A 13,179-nucleotide genomic window follows, 5' to 3' on the forward strand; every position below is an offset into this window, starting at 1 on the left:
AAAAGGAAGAGGCAGGCGGTTGACTTAAACATTTAATCACCGTGTTGGGTGATAAGTGGAGGATCAAACGGAGGCACGAAGGCTGGAATAAAAGGAAAAGTCCTCTCCAGCTCCACAGAGGAATTCCAGCAGGGTGCGAGCCAACTGAGGTCGTAGTTGACAGACTCAGGAGCTCAGCTAACAAAATTAGGCGACTTTGACCTCTAGGTTAGATTTCTTCTACTCGTCACTTATTTGTGTTTAGGTTTTTATGCAAAAAAACAAGTTTAAAGAGACTAATAGCCACAGTAAATGATTTATACGAGGATGTTGTTCCTTTCCCCGAGTGATAAAACTTCCAGATACATTTGTTTTGAGTGATATCAATAAAGCAGGTTGTATTTAACGAATACAACTTAAAAAATACTAATAATATCTCCTTTTTTACGCATTGGCAGCAATGCAAAGGCGCGTATTTACTTTTGCTCGTGCAAATGTGTGCACAAATCTTTCTCTTGGCGCTCAAGGAGGGATGGAGTTTTGACTTCGCCAACTGCCTGGGGACCACGTGACTATGGCCCTCCTAGTTTACAAAACCTAACCTGAAAACTCCCTCCACTGTTGCAGCGGAGCGGAGGTGGTGCGCGATTCCCCGCGGAGGAGCGAGCTGTTTGTGCGCCACATGTGGAGAAGTTACCAAGAGCGCATGATCCTTTTACGCACCGGAAGCGCACGGCTGAGCGGCATCATGGAAGTTGTCTCCTGCTCTCTGATGTTCTCGTCAAGGTTGATTGTGGTTCATCAGAGCGCATTCCGCGTCCCAGCTTTACTGACGTCTGTGATGATCTGCAGCTCCCTGCTATGTCCTGCAGGCGCATTTCTCTACAACAACCGCTATGTAGGGTGAGAACACACATTTCTCTCATGTATTTAATTTATGGGGGCCGCCCTGACTGCTGCTCAAGTTCAGAGACAGAGACCGGAAAAACACTCCAGAGTTATTTGCAGTCTCTTATCTTGGATGAACAAAAAAAGCCTTTGTGATCCATCTGTCGTTTTTCTGCGTAAACCATTAAGTTCACTCTCCAAGCTTTTCTATCCTTGTTTGTTTAAATGACGCATGATACAGAAAAGCTGTTGATTTTTTTACTCAAATACAACTCCAAGTTCTCTGCGTGGTTATGATTACCAAAATGACAGTTTTAAAAAGGTCAGATATCCTGCTCAAGCAGCCTGTGTGGATAAAGAATACACACGTATACCGTAACAGACGAGAAAAACGTATTTTTTGCTTGTGTCACATTTCTGGAGTCAAGAGACTTTGAGCTAGTTAGGCCATTAATCTGAGTAAACATATAGACAAGAAGACTTTAGGTATGTACAGATATTTATAGCCTGTGTCTAAAGAGCCTTTGATGTAGGGGCAGGGGAAGACTGTCACTGCTGAAAACTGCCTGTCTCATACAACTGAGATTTGAATATAAATGGATTCACATCATTAGTTTAAGATTTAAGACTACATATTTTGTGCAAATATATGTTTGAGCACATGTCTGATGCCCAGATATTCCTATGACCCAAAGGTCTGCAAAGCTAACATGTTAACTGAACACTTTGTACCTCTATACCTCTCTGACAATGTTAACAACATTCTAGCTTTAGTGATGACATGTCAAAAATATGTCTTGGGTTTGAGAGCTAAAAGCAAATTGTTTTCACCCAGGAGAGTCATCCATTGTAAAAATGAGAAAAGAAGCAACTGAAAAATGGATTTTTGTTGCAAAAAGAATTTAAATTACAAAAAAAAAGGTTCACACAAAAAGGACTATTTATTTTAAAGTTGAATATTTCTTTATGTTCATATATTCTCCTAATTCTTATCCACTATTTCTAGTAGAAGGTGTTTTACTCCACCTCTAATTTCTCATTCATCTCCTTTTAATGCTATAAGGCAATAGGGTTACAGAACCATCACTTGCACTAAACCGAAAAGTCCTCTTTTAAAATAATTTTTAAAAGAACAGAAAACAAAAGGGGGTTCAAAAAAAGAACAGAATAAAATGTTGGTTTTCAGATTTTCAGAGTGAACACAGCATTTTAGAAGATTCAGGATTAACAAAAAGAAGGTCTTTGTTTTGTTGCACAAGAAGATAAAGGATATGCTTTTCAGATTGAGTTACAAATGCTGTTGAGCCTCTCTGCTTACATGTTCAGTTCCAATTATCAGCAAAAGCATAAACATCTTCTGTTGTATTAATCATCTCAGTTCACTGTTGTGTTTCACAAAAACTGTTTTGCTGTCATCTTGCATTAAAATAGTCTAACAAAAACGTTCGAGTGCCACGCATTATCTGCTTAAAGCGTTTCAATCAAAAACCTATCATGACTAACCCATCGAGGGTTTTGTGTAACCAGACTCATTGTTTAGGTCTTACTTTTCATTGTATTGTGTCTGTAAAAGAATATGTATTGTTTTTAAGCTGAATAAAAAGTTATTTAGAAGTAGGATATAAAAAATAAAAACCTTATGTCTGCAACATTTACTATACGTGTGTAGGATAACTTTGGTAGACTTTTGCAACGTAAAATGTAAACGGCAGCAGAAACCTGTTCCAGGTGCCGCCTACAGAGCTGGAAATATAATCCTATAATGATGTTCTTAGTGTCTAGGTCAGACAGGTTGCTGTATGGTCATTGGTTCTCTCATCTACTGGAATCTGGAAGAGAAATCCCTTTTTGGCATCTTAAATCTGCTAAGTGTCCCTGTTAGCTCACACAAAAGCCAAGTTTCATTGCATGACTCCACAGCCCAGATGTTTTTGAAATGAGGTGCACTCAGGAGCGCTTGATCAAAGTGGATAGAAGTGCTGTTCAAACCCCTTCAGGGCAATTTGATTCCAGCGATAACAAAACTCTTGTGCCACTTTTTTTCCAGCGATCAAGTCCTCAGGATTATTCCGACTAATGAGCAGGAGGTCCGAGCCCTGAAGGGAATTCTGGGACTGATGAAGGTTTGTGACCATCTCTCTTCACACACATGTTCTCTTGTAAGATCTGTTTCCTGCATGCTTGATGGTACTTGTATTGCCCCTTCAATAATAATAATAATAATAAAAATCTCCAAGATAAGTGTTTTTTTTTGTCTGGGTGTTTTTTAGTTTGCGAATTCAGCAAACTTTTTAGACATATTGAAATTAGGAGTGACACAAAGGCCCTTCCCTTTTGCCCAAACTCATTTGGAAGTAATTAGCTATCACTGGGAGCAGCTCAAGTAAAGCCTTCTTTACTTTGTTCTTCTCTGAATAAAGCAGCACATCTTTCAAAGCACAAAATGCACCAAAACCAGTTTTATTTTAGCAAATTCAAAAAAAAAAGAAGTGGATTGAGTTTCTGCAGCTAATACATTAAAGCATTTTTCTAATTGTTGCATTTTAAAATCTTGGACTTTTTCTAATGAGTTCTCATTCATTAGTAAGTTTTTTTTTAATATTAATCTATCTTAAACAGCAAAATATAAGTTGTATCTGCTTTTATCTATACAGGAAGGAAAGCTTAATGCCTAGTTAAAGGATGAGTTCATGTTCGTTCCCCGCAAGCTTTTGTTTCAGTATTTGCTGACCTCGTGCTGAGTGACCCCTCAGATCTGGAGGAAAAGGACAGTAAAGGCCACAGAAGGACACTGAGAATGTTTATACGCGAGCTGCAGCTGGTACCAGGAGAGACGAAAACCTGTGGTCAGGATTTAGCCTGACCTTTCTGAATGGAGGTGCAGCGAACATGTTGCTGCAGGGCTGAGAGAGGCTGCAGCAGCTACTGTTTGGACAGCTGCGGAAGTGCACTCCCAGCAGCTTAGTCACATCACCGTGCCTCCAGTCAAAAGGTTTCAGCTTAGGCTGCACACAGACACCAACATAAGAACTAGTTTTTAAAACAAAATAGATCACTTTTGCTTGTTTATTGTGGGGGGGGGGTTTATAATTTTTCTTTCGTTTGAGAATTGAAGTCCCACTCCGATCATCTTTTGATCTATATTAAAAGCCTTTTTTAATTACGATTATCTAGTTTTTAGCCATGATAAAAAAATAGTGTTAATTTCTAGGACATATAGGTTCTGCAGAGCAGCAGGAGTTCATTAGAAATTCGCCTTTGAGTTGTGGGAGGGACTGTTGGCACAAAGAAAGCCCAAACCTCCTAAAAGTGGCAATTACCTTGACAGAATAGAAGGAAAAACAATACAAATTAAAGTATTACAGACTTTAAGGAATATCTGAGGAACTTAGTGCGTAAAAAGGGTTTTGTGTTTATTTTATGTATGGGACTTTTAAAATTAGCAGAAAGATTAGTTCACATTTTTAACTTCACAATACAGAATTCCTAACAGTTACTTTTACAGAGAGCTGCACGGAATTCCTTTTCATAAATAAAAACATGTGGAAAAGGAAAAAATATTTAACAGGATGCGATAGTTACCTGTGAACGAGAAACAATCTGTAATTTCCAGTTGAAATGACAGAACTTTGAGCTTTGAGTTCTCAGTTGGACTGCAAAAATGTCTGCTGAAAACATAATTGCGATAAATTTGGAACCTAATGATCTGATGAACGTTTTTGTCCATGAAGCAAAAATGTTTACTTGGTTAAAAAGAAGGAATAAGATTTAGAAAATGTAGACACAAGAATTTTTCTCTGCAAGATCTCAAAAAAATCAACTCTAACAGAACGTAAATATAAAATAACGTAAAACCAATTTGTAAGAAATAAACAAAGTTTTTTTTAATTTTTAAACGGTTTGCTTTTACAGGCTCCTTCTTTTGTGTTCGTTGACCGATTTCTTTTCATTGAGGTGACACTGTGAGTTTGTGTCTTTCCATCTGTCTGAAGAAAAGACGGCCTTTTATTTTATTGACCTGGATCCGTTCCCTCCCACTGGTGCCAGCTCAAACAAAAACAACACAATTTTAGAATTTTCTTTTATAGGTCTGTTGGAAAATAAAGGGACAAGACGATTAAAAAGATTTTTAATGCAGACAAATAATACGTCTTTAGGGGTCTATAAGTGCACCTATAAAGTGTTTATTTGGGAAGTTTTTTAATCTGATTAGGGATATTTAAGGGCTCTTTCAGTGTTCTGGGTTTTGCAGCATCCTGGATTTGTTTTTGCTAACAGTAAAAAGAGGGGTGCCAAACCATTTGGAAGGGTTCAATAAAGTTTCCAGATGAGACTTTACAATCCTTTTGGCTCCAAACAAAGTTCAGCTCATCTGCTGGGTTAGTCTCTTAACAATTGAAACATTTAAATGGTGGATTTTTTTTTTTTTTTTTTTGGTGTGCAACAGTTGACATATTTTTTCATTGTGGTACCTGCATTTAAAACCTGTATCACAGATTTGGGGTCTCATGTGATAAAAGAAAATTTAAAGTTTTGTCCCAATAAAGCTGCAGAATTGTTCAGATTCAATTTATCACTAGAGGTTTTTGCAACTTTTTGCAGTTATTCTTAAATTTTTGACATTGATGCCAACATCTTCTCTCTTCATTTTACTTTCTTGACGTTAATGTTGAGTAGCAACTGTAGACCGTCTTTCTAAGCTTAAGTATCTTTTTTTAAACATTCCAGAACTAAGGAGATGTTTGACTCAAAAAGGAACATTCATTTGATCGGAATTGACCATCAAATTTTATTTTACGACCATTTTATAATATGACGTTTTTTGGTGATAATACCGTATTTTCTGGACTATAAGTCGCCCCTTTTTCATAGTTTGGCAAGGGGTACGACTTATACTCCGCAGCGACTTATATTAGAAATAAATTGAAATAAATACATTGTTAACCCTCCTGTTATGTTCATTTGTGAGGAACAGAGATGATGTTCCTGGGTCAATTTGATGTATGAGGTATGTTAAGAGTTAAGAGTATGTTAAGTGACTCAGAGAATCAGCAAACCTTTTTTTACAGTAAGATCTTGAAGGCTAAAAACATAATATTCTATTTTCCAATGATTTCATAGATTCAGAAATGTAATAAAAATGACAACTGTTTCTACAAATACAGGATGAAAACAGAGTATTAGTTGGCCAATGATGCTTCAAGAAAGGAATAAATAAATAAGTACGAGAAAGAATTACTGTGAAATTATGAGATCTGCAGTCTGCTATGATTGTGTCATATGAGGTTGTGCAAGTTATTAGTTCTTGGTCTCAGATTTTGTCAAATAAATTTCCCGTCAAAATGCGACTTATAGTCCAGTGCGACTTATCTGTGTTTTTTTCTACTTTATAATGCATTTTTGGGCGGGTGCGACTTATACTCCGCAGCGACTTATAGTCTGGAAAATACAGGTAGTTTAATATTTGGGCAGATGCAAAAGTTTACCATAATAAAAACCTGCCACTGACTTGTGTTTGTACGCGATTAATTTTTTTTTTCCATTCTTAGCTATTTGCAGTCCTTTTTGTTCACATAAACCCTCAGAACATATCATTTTAAGAAATTTAAATAAAGATTTTAAAATGCATACATTTGTTTACATCCTAAAACAAAAAAAAACTGCTGCCTAGCTCTTCAAACCCTGTTTTATTCTTCAGATGTGGTGAAAATGTTGTGCCTCTAGTGTATCTACTATTTTACTTTCCTTTTTTTTAATTTACTTATCTGTTGTAATCCAAAATGTTCATCAATAATTTAAATACATTTAAAAGGTCAATTTAAAATAATATTGTGGATATTGACTAAGAAATCCTGATGTGTTCACTGCAGGTGGACTTTTGGCAACCCAACAGTGCTTCTCTAATTCACCCAAACCGATCTGTGGATGTTCATGTGAAAAACCACGACATACGAGGAATGCATGAACGCTTAACCGACGAGAAAATCCAATATCAGTAAGTACAGAAACTGTAAACAGCTGAGTAGTTCTCTTGGTTTTTTTTAGCCATCCCACCAGAGCCTCTCCATCCTTTCACATGTGTGTTATCCCACAGTCCTTGAAGTTACCAGCTCTTTTCAGACATGAAATACGATTCACACATGCAGAGTGGTCCATTGGAAAGCTTTCATTCCCCCTCAAAGCCGGGGCGCACACAAACACAGTCCCTCTCTCCATATCGGTTCCTCAGAGCAGCACTTTTATCTCCCTGCACCATCCCTCATGAAAATTAGTGCTGAAATGATGGAGATTTATCAAAGCAACCGCAACTAAGAGCACTTCCATTTTTGTCCCTGTCCTTTGGGAGAAACCTCTGTGCTGAGGATGAGAGCGGAGTTTGAGTTTTATGACTGAGAATTTGTCAAAAACAGTTTACTCCACACCACACAGGGCTTGGAGAAAGGCTTTGAGGGAATGAGGCGTCATAAATTACATTTTATTTATGAGTTCACCAGCTGCTTATAGATGAAATGTGTAAGGAAGAACCAAAGGGAGGAAGATGGAGAGTTTATTTTTATGACGCCAATGACTAAGCCTCATCTTTTCTGCTCTGGGTGATTTTTGTGGATATATATCAGCTAAGTGTTGAGGGTGATGGTGTCAAAACTGCGAGAAAATAGTGAGAAAAACAAAATACGGCATTTCACTTCCGCTCCAAAATTAGTTTTAGTTGAACCTGGTTTAGTATTTGAAGTTTTTTCTTTTGATAGCTACTCTCCTGGGTTGAATCATTGGTATGTTTGACAAACAAATGTCAGAGATGTTGATGTTCCAGCAGCTTTTCTCTCATGTGCATCATGTTTATCTCCTCTCCACACAGGGTTTTGATCTCCAATCTACAGAAAGAAATTGAAAAGCAGACAGGACATCGCTTCTCCCGCAAGCGGAGGGCAGAGTCCCAGTACGACTACGAGGTTTATCACTCTCTGGAGGAGGTAGCTGGGATGTCCCCCATCTTCCCACCTGTCCCTCACACTCCACTAATCTCAAGAGCACTAACTAAATAAACAGTATCTTTAAGCTGCTCTCCAGCTACGGATTTCTCCCCTCTGCAGTGAGATTGTCTCAACTCAAAACACACACTCTGCTTAAAACACTTCCCAGCCTTCAACTTTATTTACAGTCACAAACCATCAAGATTTGTGACTAAATCCTACCTTAAAAGCCACTGCATATGACTGTACAGGACATCTTAAAAGATAAAAAAACTAAATCTTCCAAAAAGTAAATGTTTTAAAAGATTTTAATGTTGTTTTTTTCCCTGCCTTTAAGATCCAGAGCTGGATGTTTGAGATGAACAGAACACAACCTGATTTAGTTGCCTTGTTCTCCATTGGAAAGTCGTACGAAGGGAGGCCTCTTTATGTGCTTCAGGTAAGTCAAAAATCACAAAATTTCAACATATGTGTTTAAAAAGTGACTGTGTTTGTGTTTTGTCAGCTAGGAAAGGGAAACCAGAAGAAGGCGGTGTGGATTGACTGTGGTGTTCATGCCAGAGAGTGGATAGGGCCAGCCTTCTGCCAGTGGTTTGTCAAAGAGGTAACTGTGTGACCTCTAAATCCAACTGTTGAAAAAAAATGTTGTACTGTATTGTAAAGATGAGGCATGATTTTACAGTACAACTTGATCCATTTCCTAAATTCCTGCATGCATTAAGTCATTTTTGGGCACCTAAAAAACACAGCATCTGTTTTCATGCACAGCTGTGGGAAAAAAATCTGAGTTCAGTTCAAAAAGAGTTTCATTGCCCCCTCTCAACACAGTGCCATTTAGAGTAAGAGCCAGTCCAGAGACACCCTTAGACAGCAAGAATATTTTGGCACTGGTTATGAGCCAGATGAGCGGGATTTGCAGTGCAGAGTCAGCCAACCAGTGCCAAAAAATAAGAGGAAAAGTCGATAAATTTAAAAATGTAAGGCTTTTAAAATAAACAAATGGAATAATTTAAGAAAAGGTTAAGAAACACTTTGTCAGTATGAGTAGTTTTGGATTTATAATTCTCTCCATTTCCTCTTTTTCTATGAACATGAGCAAAGGAGTCCAAGTTAATGCTCAACAGGAGAGGATTAGTATTTTTTTTGCTAAGTAATGCTTGTTTTGCAGTCTTAAACTGATGCCTATGATAATTTATTGCAGCTGCAGTGTTCCGCGCCTTTGCTGCATGTCATGGAGCATTTCATCTCTTGAAATTCCGTTTGCATTATGGGAAATGTGTCAACCCGCTTTCCACTGGCGTTTAAGAGACTTGAGAAATGAGGGTTGTTTTTTTTTTGTTTTTTTTATAAATCATGCTAAAAGCTTTCTCTCTGCTCCAGATGTCGATTTTGAAATTGAGATGAGCCTCGGCGTGTTTTGCTGAGACCATATTCCAGGTCACAGGCAGGAATAGAGATAAGAAATGGGAAAAGGCAGGTAATTCGAAAAAGGGTATGTCACAGTGTTGACATTTGTGCAGCAGAAATATTAAGTAAAGGGGAATGGAAAGAGATTTGCTGCAGGAATAGACAGGAATCGCTTGGTTTTAAAATAGAATGATCTAAAAGATCAACGCATTAAAGATGCAAGACAGTGTGACTAAGATGCAGTTCTGAAGCAGGCCACTGGAGGTCAGAGTGCCCTGTCTTTCAGGTCTTAAGCCCATTAACCTTGGCCTGTGTCTGGTTAAAGAGTTGCAGATAAGGAGAATTAGCCCAGTGGCCAGATCGCCTCACTTCCACCCTCATTCAAGTGCATGCAAAACACAATCCAAATGCATGAAAAAAGGGATCAAAAGCCAACTTTTAAATAAACCTGTTGTGTAGTTCTTATTTTATCTTTCATTTCTTGCAGGCCATCAACTCATACCAGTATGACTCCGCAATGACAAAGCTCCTCAACCAGCTCAGCTTCTACATTATGCCTGTCTTCAATGTGGATGGATATCATTACAGCTGGAACACGGTGGTCCTCTATACTGAGAACATTTCATGAAAGGAGTTTAGTTTTTAAATGTTGTCCCTATATTATTGTGACACTCAAAACTTAAAGACCAAATGTTTTCTGATTCAGAACAGTAGCAAAACAGTTAGGTTGTTTATTGTGTTAACCTGATCAAGTAGGTCTGAAAACTTGATTTAACTAGTGAAACCATAGCTTTTAATTGATCAGAATGAGTCTGATAAGTTATTTTTTAGGTTAGTTGTGTTGTTAAATATAATGTTTTACATCAATGTAATGCTTAATGTCTTTATTTACCGTGCAGGATCGATTCTGGAGGAAGACACGGTCTAAAATTCGCAAGTTTCACTGCAGAGGGGTGGATGCTAACAGGAACTGGAAGGTGAAATGGTGCGGTGAGTGTTTTAAAATGTCAGGGGGATGCATTTAAGCTATCATTATACCAAAATCATGTCAGGTAAGACAAAAATATGCAACAAGAAAAAAAAAAGAAGTACTTAGCTATTTAATACAAGCTATAAAGTGGAAATGCAGAAATGAAAGGAGACTGAAAGTCCTGCTAATTATTTTTATGATGGTAATTGTCACCTAGTTTCTGTTATTTAAAGAAACGGTGTATTTACAAAGACTTCTGCATCAGATTAACTTTGCAGAATAAACCTGCTTGTAAAAGAGGAAACCACGTTTTCAAGAATCACAGCATTAGGGAACTACTTCAGTTATGAACTTATTGCAGATTTTGCTTCCTCTTTCTTTAATTTATGCAACAGATAATATGTTTTAAGTGTCTTTAGAATCCTGCGATTTAAATTTGACGAGGTATATCTCTAATTCTTTCCCTTTGAACCTTCGGCGATGTAATGTGAGTAAAGTTGATCTGAAACTTTTGTAGAGGGGATGGAATACATATTTTTATTTAATTTTAATATTTATTTATTTATAGAAATTTGCACATATATTTCTACAGATATTGTGAGAGAATCTCTTGGATTTTTTTCCTCCCAATGCCTCCTTTTCCATCTCTGTTTTTTTTCCAGACGAGGGTGCCTCCTCTCATCCGTGTGACGACACGTACTGCGGCCCTTTCCCCGAGTCTGAACCTGAAGTCAAAGCCGTGGCCAAGTTCCTGCGCAAAAACAAGAAGCGCATTAAAGCGTACATATCCATCCACGCTTACGCACAAATGCTTCTGTACCCGTACTCCTACAAATATGCAATGATCCCTAACTTCAACTGTGTGGTAAGACAGTGTGTGTTTTCCTATTTTACCTGTGAAAGCTAGCTATGCCGTCTTATCCTGTTAACCTTATCTAAACTACATAAAAAGGCACAGTATTTCTGAAATGTGCTTCCATTGTGCAGGAGTCAGCAGCGAGCAGTGCAGTTAAAGCTTTGTATTCTGCCTACGGAGTCCGGTATAGATATGGACCCGCCTCCACAACTCTTTGTGAGCTCTCTCTTTTTTTTTTTTTACATCTTGCAGGCTTCCGTAGCAAAGTTAGAGCTGTCAAGTCATAATCTCTGCATTTGTTAAGCATGGGATTCATATTCTGTGCTGGCAAAGTTTTAATCTAACTAAAAAGGTGGACGTTTTTCTTTTGCAATGAATGAAACTCGAGTGAAATATTTCCTAAATTTAAGTGTGTTTTTAATATATATATATTTTTTTTTAGATGTGAGCTCTGGCAGCTCTATCGACTGGGCTTACAAGAATGGGATCCCCTATGCTTTTGCATTTGAGCTGAGGGACACGGGATATTTTGGTTTTCTCCTGCCCGAGTCACTTATCAAGCCCACCTGTACGGAGACCACCAGAGCTGTGAAAGCCATTGCATCAGGACTGCTGAAGAAGTGCAACCCAGACAAGGACAGATTTCAAAATATATGAACCTGATCACCCAACATCTTCTCATGAGACTTTAAATTCCTCCCAGGCATTATCTGGATCAGAAGAGGGAAGTCAAAGCACACATTAATTTTTTTTCTTTAGGTTTGTTTACAGAAATATACATTTCTGATGAGAAATGAAGTCCAGTTGGATGCTACACTGAAACCAAAAACAAAAGCACCTCTTTGTGACACTACTTGCATTCAATGCCAGTTTGGGTTTATATCCTGCATTGCAGGGTTCTGCAACCTTTAACCCTAAAAGAGCCATTTGAGTTAGTTTCTTATAGACCAAAACCTAGCAAGAGTCACAAAGTCCCACTTTACTGTTTGGAAAAAACGCTTTATTTGTATTTTTGTGGCCATTAAGTAATTCATTTATATAATGTAGCTATAAAAGTGTTACATTTTTATTATGTTACTTTTGAAAACATCACATACAAGTTCCTTTCAATATATCCTGTGTCAGACAAGATGCTCCTGCTGCAGTAGATTAACTTTGATTAATTTTGCCTCTGAATATCAGCTGGATTTAAGAGAAGAATGTGAGCTTCAACCTATTTTAATCATTAACCACTCTGACAATAGATCACACCTTTTACCATCATTTTTTAAATTATTCGATGTGTGCATTTTGGAGGAATGGTAAACTTTCGATTCAGTAATGTCAATTTAATTTTGGGCTCGGGGTAAGTTCACCTCAGTGTAAAAATCTAAATGACATGACAATTTACCTCATTCAGATTGTTAGCATTTTTCTTCAAAGCCAAAGAGTCAGAATGGAGGGATAAAAGAGCTGCAAGTGGCTCTGGAGACCCCAGAGTGCAGACCCCTGCTCCATTGTGTCCATCGATGTTCAAACCACGCTGTTATGCATCAATATGTGTTTTTAGTAGAATGGTTTGGTTTTTTTAATGACCTCCCACCTCAGTATCTCTTCTTGTCTTTACTCAGGTATGGCTTTAGAAATGTTTACTTTTGACAGCTTCTTTGCTTAAACTGAGAACGTAAAACTTGAAATGTTTTTATGACTCTAGATACCGGTATTTTATTTATAAGGATATTTTCTATATATTTGTTTTAATTCTTGGGATATTTTCCAATTCCTACTTTTTTGTGGAAATCCGGATATAGGAATACTTTAATAAAATAAGAAAAAATTGTGAAATGTTGTTTGTGACCCCCTATTTGTGTTAAACCAATGTTTTTACTACCGTACATGCTGGTGCCTATGTTTGATAGTAAACATGGTTCTAGTCAAGCAGCATGAACACCGAAAATTTTTAGTATTTTTTTGTATAGCTGGGATGTTTTATCTTAATGAGTATAGCTGCTGATTCCTCATTTCTGTTCTCATTTATGAAACTAAAAGGAAGGGACAAGATGGCTTAAAGTGAAAGTGCTCTCACTGCTGCCAAATCTGTTGTCAGGCTGCCAGGTTTTGTGTGT

General features: G+C 37.5%; 1 protein-coding gene across 1 annotated transcript; it reads left to right on the top strand.

Annotated features, from left to right (window-relative positions):
• Nucleotides 1–524: 524 nt before the first annotated feature.
• On the top strand, nt 525–12,898 carry cpa6 (carboxypeptidase A6). The gene is made up of 11 exons (XM_004081260.5): nt 525–882; nt 2,915–2,990; nt 6,738–6,862; nt 7,727–7,841; nt 8,179–8,280; nt 8,347–8,445; nt 9,736–9,846; nt 10,148–10,238; nt 10,881–11,083; nt 11,206–11,290; nt 11,517–12,898. Exons 1-11 carry the CDS (start codon nt 662–664, stop codon nt 11,729–11,731), a joined length of 1,443 nt encoding a protein of 480 aa, XP_004081308.1. The 5' UTR covers nt 525–661; the 3' UTR covers nt 11,732–12,898.
• Nucleotides 12,899–13,179: the final 281 nt, after the last annotated feature.

The sequence above is a fragment of the Oryzias latipes genome, chromosome 20, assembly GCF_053564925.1.
Source record: "Oryzias latipes strain Hd-rR chromosome 20, Olatipes_Hd-rR_3.1".
NCBI lineage: Eukaryota > Metazoa > Chordata > Actinopteri > Beloniformes > Adrianichthyidae > Oryzias > Oryzias latipes.